Below are 20,791 nucleotides of genomic sequence, written 5' to 3' on the forward strand. Positions count from 1 at the left end.
GACCTGCCAACACTGGCACAATTTCAGGGGTACAAAGCTGTTTAAGATTCCTATGTGAGGAGCTGAGGTTGAAAAAGTGAGGTGCTTCAAGTACAAAGGTAAAGACAGATTGACTCTGTAAATGGGAAAACAAATAGATGTAAAACCAGACTTTTATAATATAACCTAAAATTGTTTAATAAATGATCAAAGTTCAGATGTGAATGAAAATCAGGATCTCTAAAAATGAAAAATAGTATAATGACACTGGGCTCAATCCCTTTTGAATGTCAGTGAAATTAGGCACACAAAGCCACTCCTTAAAGAGATCTCCAACCTGCCTGGATTCCAGGGAGGCAGTGATTTCAGTTCACAATTACAGGTGCGGCAGTTCATCCCAATCAAGAGAGTTTAGCATTGAACAGGTCTGCACGTAATGAAGATTCTATCCATCCATTATCTACACACCGCTTAATCCTCTGAGGGTCACGGGGGAGCTGGGGTCTATCTCAGCCAACTCAAGAAGAATGCAGGGGACATTCTGGACAGGTCAATTTAGAACCATCAGTTAACCTCACCATGTTTGTGGACTGTGGGAGGAAGAGAGAGAACCCTGAGAAATGGGAGAACTGCACAGAAAGAACATGCAAACTTCACACAGAAAGAACCCTGGGCCACACTGGGTAACCGAGCTACCCTGCAGCCCCTGATGTAGCTTCAAAGAGTACAATTAAACATCCACATTTACTTTTGTCTGCAACTCACAGAAGATGAATCCATGACTGACAGAATGAGGACAGCATGCACTCCTAAATCGTGTACTGTCGCATGGAAGATGTTAACACTAAATCAGCGCTGTATGTTATAAATGACTATTCAGTATGCACGAAAGGAAGCATCATTCAGACATGGCAGTAAAAGAAGCAAAAGAAGCACCTAACAGCTCATGCCTAATTTATGGCATTCTCATTATGGGTGGTAGTAAAAAGTGGGTAAATAGGTCCATGTTAGAAAGAGTCCAATGTGATTAAGATCAGTCCATTCCCTTGGGAGTGAGTGATGATGCCAAGAGTGGGACTGTGGGACAGCCTTTCATTTGCTGTTCCTTCATATTCTGTTTTCCTTTGCCCTTAGTGAATAAAACCCAGATGGAGCAAATGAACTCACTCATCTTTAGACTGTCCACCTCTTTAACCATGACATCACCGCAGCTGCTTCATGTGCACAGAGAAATGACACCAGTCTAGATGCCAGGAGTCTGTACATGCAAGCGCATGCAAGATCCTAAAGAGCCACTAGAATATAGTGTCAGATAGTTACAGAACCTCAGAAATGGACACAGAGGACTTAAATCTGGACTGCCTTTGTGTTAAACTGCATCCACACTCTAAGGTCATTGCAGAGGACACACCACCATATATTTTTGATCAAAAACCACTTATAGTGTATTTTACACTTGTACCAGCCAAGACAAATACCAAACAGATTTTTGCAGCACATACACCAAACAACCACACAATATTAAATCCACTGACAGGTGAACTGTGTAACATTCATCATCTTGTTACAATGTAACGTTCTGCTGGCAACATCTTGAGTCTTGGCTTTCATGTGGGTGTTATTTTGACATGCATGTCCCATCAAAACACTTTTGCAGCACCATGGCAGTCCCTGATGGCAGCAGCTTCACCCAGCAGGACAATGCACAAAATGCAACCGCAAAAACTGTTAAGGAATGGCTCAAGTAATGCAGGAGAGCCCAATACAATATTGTAGAAGACAAAGCATACAGTATATAAAGGCGATATACACTGCTGACAGTGGCAAATCAGTGAATCACAGTGGAATCCAAAAGACTAAAAAAATATCCAATGCAGGTAAACAGTTTGTTTCCAAAAAAGCAGCAGCATATGTGCTACCTGCATTTCCACATCATCAAATGTCCACTACTTTGCCAAACTCCAAATAACTCTACCAGAGCAGACAGGTGAGATTATACTCTACTTAAACTGACACTAAGAGGGCAAGAAAAGACTTTAGAAATCCACAATGATGGTGGATTAAAGTGGTGGAAGTGAGAGAAGCTTTTACTCAAACAGTACAGTTGAGCTGCTTAGTGGCCACCAATAAAACACTACTCGGGAGAACGTGATAGCTTACTGCTTTAAGTTGCATTGCCTGATTATTTTTTTCTTTGATGAGTCTACATGTTGAGCTGATTACAAAAAATGATACAATGTCAAACTAAGTAAAATACAGTTCAAAAAAAGAAAAAGTACACAAGAAACCTAATCTTCAAAGAAAACTATTTCATCTATGGGTGTATAAGTACAAGTCTGTCATAAATCAAAGCTATAATATCCAAGACTAACAGTTAGCTTAGTCTTAATTTAGTGTCTTCTTGCATGTAGGCAGGCTCAGGTCCAGGTCCATTTATAGCTACCTCTCAGAAGCACTAAATCTGTGAAAAGAAATGGAATGGGCAGTTAAATGGCTCACTGAGGTGTGTTCCTCCTCTAGCAAGGAATAAATCCACATGCAGACTGTGGGGAGTAGCTCTTATTGACAGCAACACACAAATACTGTGAAACACCAGCTTTGAAGAAAGACGAGAAAATCTTGCCCAATGAAAGAGAATATTGTCACTAAGACTCTAATTATATTCAGTGTCTCAGGAACTGTTTATACCCTCCTCTCAAATACTAATGACAAGTCATTGCTTACAGAATGCATTTGAGAACTCTTTTTGTTGATTGATTATTGCTGATACAGATTTTTTAAGTTATATTGATAATGTTCAGACAGTAACTACAAAACAAGCTTACTGACACTAAACAGACAAAGCATATGAAATGACTGTGTTGTTTACATGAATTATCTAAATGAATTACGCAGACTAACTTCCGGTAATCCAAAGGCATTTAGTTATTTCATGGAAAGTCGGCTTCTTGATCACAGTAATGCACTGTGCAGCCTTTTCTTAATAATGAAGATAAGCTTTCAAATCACAGCAGCAGCCGAGTGGCTGGACACAGTCCAGCACCAGTCAGTTAACTGTGGCCTGCCTGCCAGCTAGCCAAGAGGTGACAGAGTGCACTGTGAGCAAAGTGCACAGAGACTTCAATTTACAGAACTGGTGGGTCATGGGTGAGGAACCATGATGAATTAATGACTGCAGGTGGTCATGTGTCAGAGAGTTGGCACCTGAAATGACGCACTGACTTTGTCACCATCAAAAACAAGCTTTGGATGGGAATCTCTCACTGCCAATCCTCTGTCTTCCCTTATGGGTTCCAGGAAATGTGATGTGCAATTTTGCAGTCAGGTGGAAGTGAGGAGTACAGACAGAAAACACAGTCTGTGTCTCTGGCCTTCCTGTTGTCCAACTGACAGGGCATGAAGAAGGTCAACAGACGCCCATCAGTCAGATACTGCGACTCACGTTCATTCCTTTCCTCTTACAGGAGTGAAAGATAGACAGAGCAGTGGTTTGACTGCCACTGTGACTGGAAATTGTTACAGCAGACCAATGTGCCACTTGAAAGTATTAAACCATCACTTTCCAAGGATAAATATGCTCTTTTATTAAACTTCAAAATCAAGAAACAATGAATAACAGATTTTGCATAGTTCCTCTAGAAAACAGCACGAAAACAAGGCACACTACAATTCCTAAAAAGCTGAAATCTCAGACTCTGCAATCTACTGACAGGACATCATCATCATATTCAAGGTAACAAATTAATAAGCAAACAGACAACACACAATAATAGAAGCTACAATAATCAATGTCAAACCAGGGTAATTGGGTTTAACCTGAGGAGAGCAGTGTCTACTGTCAGCTGTGTAAACCAGATACACTGCATCATCATTCTTCAGAGGCATCCTGAAGGCTGTCTTGAAAGCACAGTTTAAAGACTAACTACATAGAGGCCATGAATGGCTGTTTCCATCTGGGATAAGTTAATTACAGAATCCACACATTCCAAAAAACAAACCTTTGTTTAAATGTTTGGGAGTCAATGCAAGAAAAGTCAACATGCTGCAACTTTCACACCAACAAAAGTATCTTTTCTTGTTATTTTTTGCCAGCTTAATCTCCAACATCACTGTACATGTATTGCTTTCACTAGTAGTGCAAACCTGAAAAAACTTAACTGGTTACACACCTTTCTGTCATTTATATTTTTTGTGTGTTAAGATTTTCCACTCCGCTATCAATTTAATGGTGGCACAACTGCACATACACCATCAAAACAGTAGGCTCCATTCAAATTCTCATTACTAGACTGCAATGAAAGGTAAAGAAATGCTTGTTTACTAGTGACACAGTGCTTTCTGAAAGGCAATCAGCACATCCAAGCTCCCCTGTAAGCAGATGTGCAATCACTGCTTGATGTTTGTCAGCAAGTGACATGTTTATCAATCCTGCCAACAACTGACAAGGCAAACCCACCCTTTAAAAAGACATACAGTACGCAAGACTTAAGCTGACATAGTTGGTTCTGCCTCAAAAGTGAACAGCTCAGTGCCTCCTCTGCAGCACCGCAGGAAAGTGCAGCATGAGAGCTGGCAAGCTACAGAAGGACACTTGGCTTGGGTTCTTTGGCTCCTTTAATCAGTTTGATTGAATCATTTTAACTGGCCTGCATGCTAAGACTTTTAACACAGCATCCTTATGTTGATCCACTTGGCTTTACGCTACTTATGGAGCCAATACCCTACAGAGGTATCCAATACACAGGCCATGAGCCAGCCAAGAGAAAGGGATGATTTCTTTATGCTCCAAATGGAACAGTTTAACACAGGACTCATTGAAAGAATAATAATATGCCATTTTACATGATTGTGGGTTTATAGGATCAGCGTGTGTGATGGGTAACAGGTTGTAATGAGTGCTGCTAAACTTAGCCTTAAGCTTCTGGTGATTTCCATCCAAGCTTTATACCTTTAGAATCAATGCTATAAGACTTAGGATGTATTAAGCATTTGTGATTTGCTTTCCTGGAGTGACCACAAAAGGGACAAAAAACATATTCTGTAGAAAGATTAAGCAGCAAATAGAAGAGGGATTTGCAAAAAGGACAAAGACGACAACATCAATCCATAATCTCAACCCACACTTAGGCACTGTGGCTTCCTCTTCACTCACCACCCTTTTCAAACAATCAACAGAGGGGCAACTGGCTCTGCATAATGAATTGCAGTGCCTCTCCAGTCATTGATTAAGCCCCTTAAAACTTTTCTGTGTATTCAAATTACATATTTTAAAGTTTATTTCCATGAAAATAAATGCTGCACGATGGTGTAGACTGTTTATTTTACTCATGATGTGTTGTTAAAATACAAAAAATATCATTTGGAAATGTTAACAAGGGAAAACACTTTGTCACCAGAGGGTTCTTTAGTTTATTTCAGTATAAATTAGTATCCCTCCAAAAGGCTAAATAAATCCATGCAGACTATGCACACCTTTTGTGATGGAAATTCATACCATAATAGCACTGACCTCTGAGTGAAAGGAGGCAACCAAAGAGGCCAAAATGAAGAAGGTGATAATATTAGCTGATAGAAGCAGCAAATAGTCACAAAGTTACTGTGGTCTCAGCGCCACTGAGAGTGATGAGTGAATGAGATTTGTTGTGTCATTTTCTGGTGTGACTTGAAACAAGGAAAAATACAGATTAAAAAGCAGATGACGACCAGTAATCCCAGCTATACTCTCAGAAAGAGATAGTGGTCAGATCTTTTTTAAGACAACATCAGTGTTGGATAGGAGAAAGCAGGATTCACAGAAAGACCAGGATTAGCATTCCCAGACTGATGATGAACCAAAGCCAGCTGTTACAGATATAAAAACCACATCAGGACAAGTTTGATTTGGTATGCATAAAAACAGAATCACGGGCTTGTTGGCTCCAGCTTTTTGTATGGTGTTTTTTTCAAGCAGGGATTGCTAGTTTCTCCACCATAAATGTGTGATTTTTATGAGCCGAAGCATGAAGGCTATAATGTACCAACTCTGATGTCCAAGCTGTAGTCTCCGTTACAAAACAGGACATTTACAGAGCTCACACCTTTGCAAACACAAAGCACAGTGAAATGGCTGCTGCATTTACTGTACCAACTGCTAACTGCCATGGAAAGTATGACTGATGTAACTTCCTCACAGTGTCCCAGCTATCAGAAGTTGGACAAACTTGCTTCCTCATGTTGAATCCCTGCTCCATGTCAATTTGCTCTGATATGGTATTGAAATGGCACTGTGTCCTCCTACATTCTTTGGCTTGCTGCTCACTATGGTGTGGAAATCTGGGAGCAGTACCCGACTAGTATAATGATTCAGTGACAGCATCATAACACAGACAAGCAAGAAATCATCTGTATTATCAGGGAAATTAGGCTACTCAGGGCAGGCTTGGGATCTCTTTTGTCTGAAATGCTAAAACAATGTCAATAAGAAAGATTATTTCAATGCTTTGGGAAAAGAGGAAGGCAGGTGTCACTGTATGTCTGAGAGGGGGCCAAGCAGAGTGAGGTTTATGTATGAAACAAATGCTCAATTGTTTAGAAGCAATCTGATAAGACTTTGACTATTAGATTGGATGAAATCTTCAAATGGTTTGTTCAAAGGGAAAGGGGAAATTGGACCAAATCCTTTAATCCAGTCTTGGTTTTTATCTGGATCAAACCTTCTTTATTTGTAGTTCAAAAATTTTTTGGAAGAATTTACATACCTGTGATTAAAAAAAAAAAAGGATTATCCTGATCCTAGCAGGATGGATTTTTTAAAAATTAAAAAATGTGAGTCAGATGAGGGCTCTGACTATTTAAAAGAAATTTAAATGGAGGCATTAAAAGATTTAAAGTGACCCAAGGCTGACAATTCATCCTGTTGCTCTTTCATAACTAGTAGCCTTTGTGATATTTACATCCATTTAGAGCACTGGCGATCCGGATCTTGTCATCTTGACAGGTTGCTGCTTTAAAAAGCTGGCTCAAAAATAAGATAGATAACCTAACTCTGGATAGCAAAATATGGTATTTCCAAATCTAGATCATTCTGATCCAGATTAAACTTTTTGCCCTGGGCCCTGAAAATGGCCTTCAGTATACCAAGCACAAGTCAGAATATTATAGATTTAGATATATCAGAATATTATTATAACGCAGAATATGAATCCTATTTTAACACATAAAAGCACAGCTTTCTGTGTGAAAAATATACAGATATAGACATAAGCAGGTATCAGCAGTCATTAATAGAGGCGAGGAATATATAAAACATTAGAAAAATGACAGAGTTTGGGACATATGATGTGGGATGTCTGTATCATAGGACTTAGCTTTATTTCTTAGCGCACACCAAAATCCATAACAAACTTAATGTTGCTGTATTACTGATATTCTGAGTGTGGACAGGAAGAACAATGTTATTCTAATGACGACATGCTAAACATTACATAACATTGATGTTAGCCCCATCCCCTACTTTTAAAAACAGATTGTTTTTCCATGTTTTTGGCAGTATCCTTGAACATTACAGCTACCTTCAAGCATCCCAATCAAACTTCTGCAGAAACCACTAGCGTTTGATATTTCCCATTTTCGACCATGTGAAAGTCCTGACAATCTGTTTTACTTCACTACACAAACATGTTTTAACATTCTTTTAATCCTGAGCCCAAACTGGTATGACTGACTGAGTAGTAGCCCTGAAAATAGACCCACTGTTATTGGACTATATTTTACTGACAATTCATCAACAGCTGACAACATGCTGACCACAAGCTCTGTTCTTGGCTGCTCTCCTGGTGAGCCAATGGGGAGACAGGAAGGCTCATTGTAGCAGCCGTCAGTGTAGTTTGGTTCTGATAATGACCTGCTTATCACTGCAGCAGACAGCTTACTCCTTAGCCTTCCCCTTCAGAGATAACACCATCAATCAAATACCAACGAGTTCCTCCTGTTCCCACGTTTCTTTTCCTACAACCAGAATTGTTATTCTACTTTCCAAGCCCAAAGTCTGACAAACCTTGGCTGGCTGTTTCATTATCTGGGTGGAACGGAAGCTAATGAAGAGAGCAGAAACTTTACTGTCCATATCCATAGCCACTGCCTTGTCCATAGCGGTGTTGCTGTTTATCAGTGCAAAGCTGATTATAAACTACTGCTTTAACTAAAAGTCGTTATGCTTATTATTATATTAGTACCTTGTAAAAAAAATAGACTAAAAGGCTCCTGTGTGTCCTTGGCGTCAGCAGTCTTGGATCTATAGCTTAATGTCATGAGTGGGCATAATGAAAAATCAACCCATTTGATGATCAATTCTCATTTACTATAGCAGCTCATTTGAGAAAGTGGAGGGTGAATTTATGAAAAAAAGCACAAATCAATTAACAATATAGCTGACTGTTTCATTTCATAATGGAGGTTCATGTGGGCGGCTGGACCAAGGATCATGGAGGACTGCATCAAGGAGATTTTAAATATTTTTCTTAGCCTAAAGGGCATGGTTTATCATACAGCAAACACTCTACTCTGACTCATTGGATGTTTTCGCCATGCATACTTCCATTTAGTACCATCTTACAATTACTTCGCATCAGGAGTAGCATTTATCAACAAGCGGCTAAATTCTATTCAGTAAACAGACAGTAATTAGTGAGCTCAAAGAAGGTAATATTCCCTTTCTTAGTTCCAACTTTTTGATTCAGTGCTCAGCAATGTTTTGTTGTGTGTATGTGTGTGTGTGCAGAGATGAAACTGGGAACTAATCTTTGTGAGCATGCAGCAGCTTGCTACCACTGCCTTCCAATCTGAGCCTACTGTGCTCTATCTTCAAGCAACACATGTCACCACTATGAAATGATGCAGCCTAACACCCACCACTGATAAAACACTGTGTGAATGTTTGTGTGTATGTTTCATGTTCATATATCCCAGAAGGGACTTTAACTTGTCTGCACACTAACCCATAGGGATGTGTATCGTTGTGGGGAAAAATATGGTGGTACCTAGGGGAAGAGACTGCTGTTTGAGGGTTCCAGTTGAGGTTGAAGGTCAGAATAATGTTTAGTTTCGGGTCAGGCTTAAGAATTCAGTTGTGACAGACAACTCCACAAAGATACACGAGTACACAGATATTAAGATGGAAATGTTCGCTTTGTTGCAGAAAAGGGTTACAGAGATGTGGAAGAGCTCAGTTGTGTCGAGATAAGCGTGAAGTTGCTGCTGAGTGCAGTTCAGAGGGACTTTGAAATGGAAATCTTACAGAGGCGCAGTGAGCTCGGGGCAGCAGAAGGATGTGATCATGAGACTGATGATACCATCTCCTCTAGCAGGTTCCCTCATGCTTACTATTAGGCAAAACTCACTCAGCACTTTCCCCACCTGATTCCCAATAGCTACACACAGGTGCAAACACACACAAACATATTGGAACCGGAACACTACACACCAGATACATAACCTCACACACACAAAAATTGTGGACATGCTTGCATGAATAATCTCGAAAGAATACATGAGAGAACTAACTTCTAACCCACTCAAGCAGCTCCTATGACTCCAGGGCATATCCAGCAAAATTCTTTGTCTGTGTGCATCTTGGTCAGTACTCATTAGTCAGGACTTGTCTGTCAGAGAGCTACCCAGACAAGACATGACAGGAGATTAACTCATACCGAGCAAATGTATGCCTTTGTTCTTTACATCAGCAGAAAAAGACAGACTCAGACGACGAGGAATTAGTGATGCTGAGGCAAACCACAGCACAAGAAGCAGACCTGACTCTGTTTCCTCCTGTCTCCCTGCCTGGTTCCCCATGTTGGTCTGCTCTGCGACTCCCACACTCCACACCGGGGCAGACTAATCCAAGAATCCGTGGCTGCGGGGGAGAGGTGTGTGAGTGAGTGACGGGATTGTTGTCTCTGTTCCGCACCCACAATCACCGCTGGTCAGTCACATACAGAGGAAAGAGATGTTAAATTCTTCTTATTCTTCCCTCCTTTTGGTCTCCTTTTCTTCTCTCCACTCCTTCCCAGGACTGCGTGAGTGTGTGTGTGCATGTGTGAGGAGGCAGGCTGTGTGTCCTCTCAGTGAGAGACTGTGAGGTGTGTGTGCGAGTTTGCGTGTCCTCTAGGATGGTGACAGTATGTCACACTGGCAGGCAGGCGAGCAGGCAGCGTTGTGTGCACTTCATTATCGCTGTGATGACTGGAATCAGCTCAGAGGAGGAGTGGCTTCCTGGGCCACACACGCACATTAACACACCTCCTCCCACTGCTGTCAGCCAGTTTACTCTCACCAATACCAGCTGAACAATGGTGAGATGATCCGTCCCTCTCACTGTTACCGAAAGGACAAGTACAACAGAGAGCAAGAGAGAGAGAGGAGGGTGGAGGGAAGAAGGAAGGAAGGAGGAGCAGGAGAAAAGGAAAGGCAACATTTGTATTTTTGGCAGATGGTGACAGAGCAGTTCTTTTCTTTTTCAAGTGAACTTGTAGCGTGAGATCCCTTGTACAGTCTCCCATGCGTGCTCCTCCATGCAGAGTCAGAACTCCAATTTCTCAATAAAAGTCTTCATAAATGGGGAAAAGAGATGCTAATCTGGGGATAAGAGGCCACCCTAGGCTTCCACTACCATTCCCACTACAGCGCACACAGCAGGAAACAACAGCATGAGTGTGTATGTGGGTGCGCCTACAAGTGTATAAAGATGGGGGGTGGTGTGCTAGTTTTAGTGGAACTGTGTGGAGCTACAGAGAGGAAGGCTTGTTTTTGTCTGTCCTTTCTCTTTCACAATGTATGCATGTGTTAAATATTTATGATAGCAGGAGCTACACAGAGGAACAAAGTTGGGAAGCAAAATAACTCATTTTTTTCAGCAGTAGTGGTCTCTATTTTAGGTCACCAATATTCATGATGTGTTGTACAATGATCAAGAAATTGTCAAAAAAGTCGCTCTAACATTAAGGTAATTTTTGTCATCAGCATTTTTAGAAAGATAGTTATGATTTATCTATGGGCTCAAAATAACTCCTTACAAGGGTATAGACTCAGTTACAAGAAAAAAAAATTAAAAAAAGAGACAGCCATAGAGTTTTTTCATCCAACTTCAGTTTACAGTAATGCAACAAGATACTACAGTGCCAGTTCACCTTTGTGTCTATGATACAGCATGCTCTGTGATCATACTCCAAAAAGAAGCTTCACTAAACAAAAGGCACACATTTGCATGAATGTATTTATCAGAAATTAAAATTTATTGTAACTGCCTCATCATTTTTTAAAGCCTTACGTGACACAGATAAGCAGTGATATTTTTAGGAGGATGAGCATCTCTGTTGCATAACCTCAGAGCTGCCAGTATTTTCCCTTTGTGTTCACTGCTGACAAGAACTGTGGACATGAAATGACAGGCATCATAATAAAGCAATCAGCATTTACAGCTGTAGATGCATTTTTTCACAATATGTGTTTGATTCATAATTTACTCTAAGCTCCAGCCAGAAAAGCCTTTTAAAAAAAAATCTTTAACAGCATCAAGGAGGGTTGAGTTTGCTACATGATTCTGCCCACGTCAGGTTGAATATTCAGTCCTGTGATACAACAATGTATGCAGCTGTTTCCAAGCCTTTTCATTTCTTATAAATGTTGCATAAACTGCTGGTACAGTTTCCTCTTCCTTTCTTAAAATTCTCCCCTCTCTTTGTCTTGGCACAGCACATCCACCTTGGTAAACAAACATGCCTCTAATCCAACTAAGAATGTTCTCCTCACCACAGGACGTCCATCTCAGTGGGCCCAACAGGCCTCTTTCAAAATCTGGCAAGATCATTTCTCTCTGTCTTGTGTCTTTTGAGGACTTACTGGGGTCACAAGCTTCTCAAGGGAGAAATTTCAAACTTCATGCTAAACTCTGGTCAACAAACCTAAAAAGGGTCAGGTGTGTTTATGTCGGAGTTGACGCAAGATGCATTGAAACTGTGTTAATTCTGTAATTGGAAGCAAGCTCTTTAGAAACGCTGTATTAAGTATAAGTAAAGCTATTGACACTTAAAATAATCTTTTTAACACTGTATGCATAAGAAACAGAGAAGTACATTTTCATATTATATATTTACTGTAGGGGCTGCACAGTGGCGTAGTGGTTAGCACTTTCGCCTTGCAGCTAGAAGGTCCCTGGTTCGCGTCCCGGCTTTCCCGGGATCTTTCTGCATGGAGTTTGCATGTTCTCCCTGTGCATGCGTGGGTTTTCTCCGGGTACTCCGGCTTCCTCCCACAGTCCAAGAATATGCTGAGGTTAATTGATTACTCTAAATTGCCCGTAGGTGTGAATGTGTGAGTGATTGTTTGTCTATATATGTAGCCCTGCGACAGACTGGCGACCTGTCTAGGGTGTCCCCTGCCTTCGCCCGAGTCAGCTGAGATAGGCTCCAGCACCCCTCCCGCGACCCTAGTGAGGAATAAGCGGTGTATAGATAATGGATGGATGGATATTTACTGTAGTATATATTTAGTCGTGGACAGGGTAGGAGACATAAGTGGTAAAGGTGTTGGTAATTTCGCGTGTGTATTTTTGATGCCATTTGCATGTGCAAGCATGTATGTCTTTTTACTGCTGTCTGTCTGTCACGGCTGAGTGCTTATGCAGGCTGAGATGTCTCAGTGGACTGAGGCATATTTGATTAATTTATCTGACAGATATTAGGAGCTCAAGGACCATACCTCTCCCTCCTTCTGCCTCCCAAACACTGACATACACAGACAGACAGGGCCCTGCTGGGACCACATGCTATGGCTAAGTCTGGTGTCTGGGTTGTGTATAGCAAATTTTGTACATAGTCTGGGTCAATAATATTTGTAGCTTGTTAAGTTTCCCTGCTGTGCTTATCCTTTTCTTGACTGTTAACTAAGATCAAGTGACACTTGTACCATTCAGAAACTTTTCTTTTCTTCTCAGGGAACTGGTGTTATGAGCAAATGATACAAGCTAATGAGCTTATTGATAAGGGATGAAACTCAATGGACATCTACAGCATTTTCTGTTCATTCAAATCAGACAACAAAAACATGCATCTGAGTCAATGTGTGGAATGCAACGTGCATTAAACTGCTTATGACATGACAGCAATAACCTTCATAGAGAAGGCCAGTGAAACAATCTCTCTCTATGAGACCTTGTGCCAATATTCCAGTTTTACTGAGTTAGATGGATGTAGTATCACACTGACACATGACTCAGGAGAATAACAGCTTGCAGAAAAACACAGTAAAACTGGCAGGTGCGTGAGCTTTAAAATTTACTGTCGTCAAAGACTCTACTCACTTGCAGGAGTTGTCAGATTTTACCTCAAGATAAAAAATGACATTAGATGCTATGAAACATACACAAATGGAACAAGAAATATAATGTGAACTAGCGCTAGAAAGCTGCAAGCCATTACAGATGATTTTAGAATACCATGTTTTTGTACCCTAATGAAATTTCATTGTATTTTAAATTATAGAACTGTGGATTCTATCACTAGGCATCACATGACTTGAAAATATATCAGTATAAGTAGAGATTGATACACACTGGAGAAGCGCAATCTGAATATAAGATATGACTCGTGTGGTGTCATATGGTAGAAAAATAGTTCTTCTGTCATTTGAGTAGAGCAACGCACAAGTGACCAAAGTAAATTTTTTGTTAACCTTATATTAAAATATGATCAGCGTGAAAGAATCGCCCAAACAGAAGTGACGGAAAGCACCCATTAATGAAGTACCCGTTTAGAAAGTTATGCCCCACAGTCATCCCCACCAGGCTTGTTATTTATAGAACAGGGCAGTTTTATCTCCTTCTGTCTTTCTCCTTGCACACTCCACAGGGACTCCTCTCTGAGTGAAAGCTTAACTGAATTATTGATGAAGTGTTTTAAATAAGTCATCAGGATAAGGCTGGGTTTTAACCCGTTGTCTGACAGCACGGTAGAGTTGGTAAAGTACCAATCGGGATAGGGACAACACTCTATTAGCAAAAATAACAGTTTTGACCCATTAGTACGGCATGCTGTGAGGGCAGGCGAGGGCGGGGGTCAGACTATTAGTCAGTAGAGCTTTTTAGCCAATGCTGTCAGGGTATATGTGTCCCATTAGCAGATTTCACTTCCTGTGAAGCAGAGTATTTTTGTTCACTGGTTTACAGCCTTCATGAAAATGTACTGCTTGAATTGAGTTTTTTATAGCTACAGTTTTGAAGTGACTACAGTGAGATCTGCCATTTGCATTAAAAAAGTCATAACTGCAGAGTTGATATGTAGTGGAACTGGAGATAAAAAAAACATTTTTCAAATATCATGATAAAATATCAGTTTGCTCCGAAAAAAGTGTGTTAATTTCATCCACGGGAAAAAGGCACCATAGATCAGTGTAATGACTGAAGACTGACTGTTCTACTATAAACAGTTTGAAACAATATGCTACCATGACATCACCTTCAAAATTGCACTCATTAGCACTTGAATCACGCAATGTTTGTTTATTAACTTAGTACACAACATATAACAGGCACATCTGACCCCATTCTGACAAATCTTGATAAAATATACGATGCATTTTACTGCTGCCTTTCTTATTTCTGTATTTAATTAGCAATGCTTGAAAGGAGGTGGATACATTTCAAAACAATGGTTGCTGGAACATCATATAATGATGGTACATTGCTTAATTGTGTTTCCTACATTTCTTACATTTTCACCACTAACTCAGTCATGCAACCACACTCACAAAATATACTTGGACAGCCTCTGAGAAAAGACTCAATTACTATTTGACGTGTATGATGACATTTCTACTGCAGTGTGCCTTAGAGCTCAGTAAGCCCTGACAGCTTCTTGTCAGTGTATAATGTCATGTATCCACTAGGGAGAAACTCGTCTGTTTACGACCAACCTGAAGGGTGACAATATCACTAAGGCAAGCCTGAAGACACATTGCAGTGTCACAGGCAATATGTTTATCCCAAAATGTCACAATGCAATTTCTGTTTTTTACTCTTCTCTTGACCCAAAAACTAAATCTTCTTCTAACAGATGTTCTTCTTTCCTTTCACATCAATAATCACAGACACCCAAGACATTTCAGAGCATTACAGCTCAAAGAGTTCAAAATACCATAGAGCAACACCCCAATCTATATTCAAATCATGTCATTTCCCCAATGTGAATATTTCAGAAGAGCTCTCAAATCCAATTCACTGACTTAGTATTGAAAGCAGCAGGCTAAATGATGATTCCCACAGGTTGCATGCATGGTTAACCGTCATGGCTTTTTCAGGTGTCAGATTTGATTTTCCACACAAAGATTAGCTTGCTGTCTGAGACCTGTTTGACATATCCACTTATTGTCTGTCTTCATGTGTCTTGATGTGCACTTGAGAAGAGTCCCATGCCAGGTGCAGCACAACACAGCTAGCCTGAGGGAAATCACAAACCAAAAGCATCCACTTCTGTCATGACTGTCACACAATTGTATGACAGGTTAGAATACAGCAATAAGTATACATGTGAGTGTATTTCTTGAGGAAGTGCCCATTATGACATCTTGAGAAGTTTACTGTAATTTGAATTTAATTATTTAGATGAAACATATTCCGTGAGATCAAATTATCATATTTTGGACTTAGGCACTTAAAATGAAATAAAGTAGGTTAATTTTGTTTCTAGCTACAATGCAGAGGATAGTATGTTTTTTCAGTTTCTGCAGTGAGCAGGCTCAACCAGCTCAACATAAATGCTATGATCTTCATGACCTGACCAAGGTGTGTGTGTGTGTGTGTGTGTGTGTGTGTGTGTGTGTGTGTGTGTGTGTGTGTGTGTGTGTGTGTGTGCGTCTGTCTGTGTAGGTGTGTGTGTGTGTGTATATTCCTATCGTTAACTTTGTTTGTTAAAAAATATATTATAAATACCACAAAGTAGGGCTCTGTTCTTGTCCTTGGGTGTGAAAACACTCTAGAAAACAAACGTTAGTTAATTAAAGGCCAATCCAGTGAAAGCTGATCATGGTCTAATTGTGTCGGAAAAAACCGAGAGCCTTATTTGGCCGTGGTTTCTCAGCTCCTCTACAGTCTTTTGTCAAGTAGGATTCAATTATCTTCGCTTCAGCACAAGAGCTCTTTGAAGAGGAAATTCACCAGAGCGCAGCATCTACACACTGTGTAGATGGGCCGCCCTAAACAAACACAGCTATCTCCCACACAGAGGATCATCCGAGGGTGTGCTGTGAACAACATTAATTACTGCAAACAAATCCCTGTCATTATCAACCACCATATTTGTCCTTCACGTAATACATGTTTTGCTATCAGGTCGATTTGTTGTTGCTTGATGTATTTAGTAGCATATCTACCTAGTGCAATACTACAGTACAAGTTAAAAGATAATATTAATGCCTACAAGAAGTGTTGGTCATGACATGACAACCTTTGGTTAATATATAGTATTTCAGTGACTAGGAAATCTGATATAACGTGTGTGATTTAATCACAAGAAACAAACACTAATTATATGGACCATGTGTAGATGGCAAGGACACAGCACGATGTTCAAATACAGCAAGTGAAAGTACTTGTCCCAAATGTGCCTAAACACATGACAGATTGTTAAATAACACTTCCCATTAATATAACAATAATGTTTTGCCAAACCTAAAAATTGTCTCCTGTTTGCTGTAATTCACAAGATATTAATCTTCACTCTACTACTGTAAAATGAAGTCCATATTTGGGAAATATTGTCTGGGGCAATCTTGTATAGAAACCAGAATGGTGCATTTAGCGTCCAAGAGAATTTTTCTGGCTCAATTTAACCTGCTGTTTTTCCCATAATTGTGGCTATTGCGGGTTGTGCTAAATCTGCACTTTGTTCCCACTTTTTGTCGATTGTTGGAAACGATGAAGGGTGCAAAAAAGCCTATCAGAGAAAGCAGCACAGGCTTCCTACAAAAATTCTAAAAAATAAATAAATAAAAAACAGAAAGAAACATAATTTTTACATCAATCATTTCAAAACCTCGTCTCTGAGTCTAACCAAAAAACATGGAAAAAAAGCCATCTGGATCGTTTCCCTGAATCTCTAGGAGGGAAGTGGTAAGTGCAAAGTCAGCCCACAGAATCACAAAAGCCACATTTATGGGAAATATGCCCAATTTAGATAAGGAGAATTACTTTTTAAAAGTAGGTTTCCATGGTGCAAAATTATTCAGATGACAGTTGACACAATTAGTCAGATTAACCAGTCATGCAATACATTAATTGGCAGCTTTTGAAAAGCAAATCATTGGGGTTTTTTCCCCCCATACAAAACTTTTAACCATTTCTGATTCCAGCTACTATGTCATATATAATAGTGAACTACATAATTTTTAGTGTTGGCCTAAAGTCAGACTAAACAAAGAATTTTAAGATGCCACTATCAAGTCAAAGATATATACTTAGCATTTCTCACAATTTTTTGGCATTCTATAGAAATTTTGAAATGATCAATACATTACAGAAATTCAGCAGATGAATAGACACTGAAAACAATTAATAATTTCATTCCCAATTTAGATTTGTTTGCTCTTATGTCACTATATATTGTGAGAGGGAATGACATACTAACCTTCATGTCTTCAGTAACAAATTTCTCATTAATGTCCCACAGTTTTTCAAAGGTTCCTTCTCAGTTGTTTCAATTATTGGTTCATGTCTAAAGCCAAATAGACCCTGATAGGGTGCTCAAAGCAAAAAACCAACACATATACAAACACACAGTGTCCATGTATGCAAGCAAACACAAACACACATCTCCCACACTACAACCAAATAATGTCAAAAGCCCAGCCAAAAACATTTCCACTTTCATGAATGGAAAAACATTTTTTTCGTCATTTGTCATCCAAAGCATACCCTGCTGTTCTCACACCTGAGCAGATGTTGTTTGAGGAGCAGACTATGAATGCATTCAGTATTTCAGTTTTGGACCGAAATCTTGAGAACCTCAGTCGTTAGCCACCTGCACCTCACTAGTGCCAATGAAACAAGAATAAACAAGAGACAGCAAAAAAAGCGTAAAGGAAGTATCTCACACTGGCAGCACCAGCACTAAAGAGCTAAAACAGATTTAGTGAGGTACTGTGGCCCTCTAGTGGCTGCAAGTAGTTAGTTCACTGGCTCTGACAAAAAATATGTATCAAAATAGGTCTGTAGCAATTGCCATTTAAAGGTATCCGTTTCTTACCCGACAGGCTGCGAGGGCGGCCCTCAGCAAGATCTGAAATGGCACCAGTGGTCACTGTCTTCTTCATCCGTGAGCCAGAGGCAGCAGCTCCCAGTGCAGGCTTTGTCAAGGCATCATCACTGCTGGCTCTTTTCAGCTAGAGACACAGTTGTTGTTAGTACCAATAATATAGTTCTAATACTGTAACAGTTCTGTTCTTCACTAAGTTCATTTGAATCACTTTAAACACCACATCAGTCAGTGGGTGATCGTACTGTATAATACAGTGTGGTTGTTGCTCACCCTGCTGAGGCGCTGGTCTGAGGCCAGCATGTTGGAAGATCTGGAGGTCTTCATGGCTGTAGAGGTGGTGGTGGATGAGGAGGATGAAGCCACGGACGCCTGCCTCGCCCGTTCCTGGAGTCCCGGCTTGGGCAGCCCAACCTTGGTGGCGCCCGCTTTCAGCATGACTGTATGTCAGCAAACTACACCTGAGAAAAGTCCAGAGGAGAGAGAAGTTGTTCCTTACAGCAACAACACAAGTAGGATCCTTTTAAACAGATGCTTTCATAAAGAAAGACTGTCTATGTTCTCTAGGTACCAGCAAGCACTTTAAACAACAAACCAGTCTGAGAACAACAAGACAAGTGACACTGTGTGTCTTTCAACTTGTGAACATATTTATAGATACATTTTGCCAATAACTTTATTTTTAGCCTCAACTACTTATAACCGCCTGGCTGCAACTGACCCATTAATTAAGACTACATAACAAATTTTAAAAAGTAATCGTAATTGATCAAGACTTGACCAAAGGTGCCTCTGTAACTTGCGGTGAACAACAGGCTGAAATCTTTTAAGGTTATTAATACAACAGCAAAACAAATACTACACAACAATTACATTTTTTTAGGTAATAATCATACAGCAAATAACACACACAAGCTACAGATAGATTATTGGTTTGGTTGATATTATGTAATTTTATTATCTGACTCGATGCTCAGCATTTTTCAGATAATCGTTATCACGCTTGTTTTTTAAAACTGATATCCGATTTTAAAAAAAATACATTTATTTTACAATGCACCACTTTGGCTCTAATTCTTTATCTGTAGTCGTTACTCTGTTGTCTTCAGCATGTCCCGTTCACAGCACTATCTGGTTACGTGACACAAGCAATGATGTATCAGTACTGAAGGAATAATGTTGACAAGTTCTCTTTTCATTAAGCATATTTAAACAATAAATAAACAAAGGAAATTCAACAAAGTTGTGTTGGAGTTTATATTATTGAGATTTTCATTTTTCACAGAAAGGATTCTTAAAAAATCACATAACAGCTATCAACCTCCAAAATTACTGATAGCTAGTATTAATATTGGTATGGGTCCACCTCTCTTCGATATGGGTCAAGACTACAACTCCTCCCTCCAGCAGCACAGCTTAAAAGGAAACACTGAATAATAGGCAGCACACTTCTTGTAGGTTAATAAGAAAACTATACTGTATTAGCACTGCCTAGTGGCATTTCTTACTGTTCCAAAATATACATGCTAAGAGCTACCTCTGAGGTTAGCTTGGGTTATTCCAACAGAAACACCATTGAACCATTTCCTGAAAAAGGGAGGAGAAAAAACAGAATGTGTTATCTGATTTGTTCAAACCAGTGGCATTGACCAAGACTCCATATTATCTCACATATCTACCAGGAGGTATTGCAGACAAGTACAGTCACAACTACCATCTCTATGTAAGGAATATGGTATAAAGCAACACAGTGATTGATTTGTTTTTTTCAACTCCAACAGGATGTGGTCTGACTGACTGCTAAAGGTGTGCATTTGATGTCCAGAAGGAAATGCACTCATATGGGCAAAGAGCAGCTGAAGGAAATGGAAGGAGGTAGGAGTGCACTTAACCAAGGAGAGTGAGTACTGGTAAAGAGCTCTGTAGCTCCCAGAAGACTGGCTGGCTCATTGATCAGGGCAGTGGCAACCTGATCTTCTGCCTCTGAGAAGCACAGGGCTGTTAATGAGGATAGCCTCTAGTATCTGCAAGCAGGAAAACAAGTCAACCCAGGATAGGGCTGAGAGAGGACAGCTTTGTCCCTGTGTTCTCAACTATTTATGTCTTGCACTGCAGTGACTGAAATGGTGCATGTGTAGCACAACAGCTTAGAGTTGGATAAATGATACTGCAATAGCTAATAGTCAGCAGATGAACTTATAGAGGCCACCTTATGTATAATCAAAGCAGTGTGGGTACTAACCAACCCAAACAACATACAGAACAGGGGATCCACATCAATTAAATGTCCTTACCAGAGGACATTTTACAGTACAACTTTATTAGAGAACATTTGTAGGTGCTTAGGGACTTATCTTATTAGGAGCACACTATCTGCACTTTGTTTGAAAGCATGTGTTTCTCCATTGGCCCATCATATGATCTTAAGGCCTCTTTAGGCAATATCCTGTGACTAACTCCCGCCTGGCCTGGTAGTCAAACACCTCAGTCGTTGTCTTTCCTCCCCTTAGATCAGTTTACATGGTACGATTCAT

At 40.0% G+C, this 20,791-nt stretch overlaps 1 protein-coding gene across 8 annotated transcripts in view; it reads right to left on the reverse strand.

The window, feature by feature from the left end:
• specc1 (sperm antigen with calponin homology and coiled-coil domains 1) overlaps window positions 1-20,791 on the reverse strand; it is a 74,723-nt gene that overhangs the window by 40,774 nt on the left and 13,158 nt on the right. For 6 of the 8 annotated variants that reach the window (XR_008603927.1, XM_023280150.3, XM_035952788.2 and 3 more), the window contains 2 exons: window positions 18,531-18,718; window positions 18,249-18,384 (listed from right to left, as the gene is read on the reverse strand). Coding sequence is in view for 7 of the 8 variants with exons in the window: in XM_023280150.3 (XP_023135918.2) it covers window positions 18,249-18,384; window positions 18,531-18,695 (301 nt within the window). In the remaining variant the exon portion in view is untranslated. Of the gene's footprint in view, window positions 1-9,767; window positions 10,238-18,248; window positions 18,385-18,530; window positions 18,719-19,794; window positions 19,815-20,791 lie in introns of those variants that run through there. The other 2 variants (XM_055017147.1, XM_023280152.3) reach the window with 2 other exon arrangements.

Source organism: Amphiprion ocellaris, chromosome 14 (genome assembly GCF_022539595.1).
Source record: "Amphiprion ocellaris isolate individual 3 ecotype Okinawa chromosome 14, ASM2253959v1, whole genome shotgun sequence".
In the NCBI taxonomy this organism is placed as follows: domain Eukaryota; kingdom Metazoa; phylum Chordata; class Actinopteri; family Pomacentridae; genus Amphiprion; species Amphiprion ocellaris.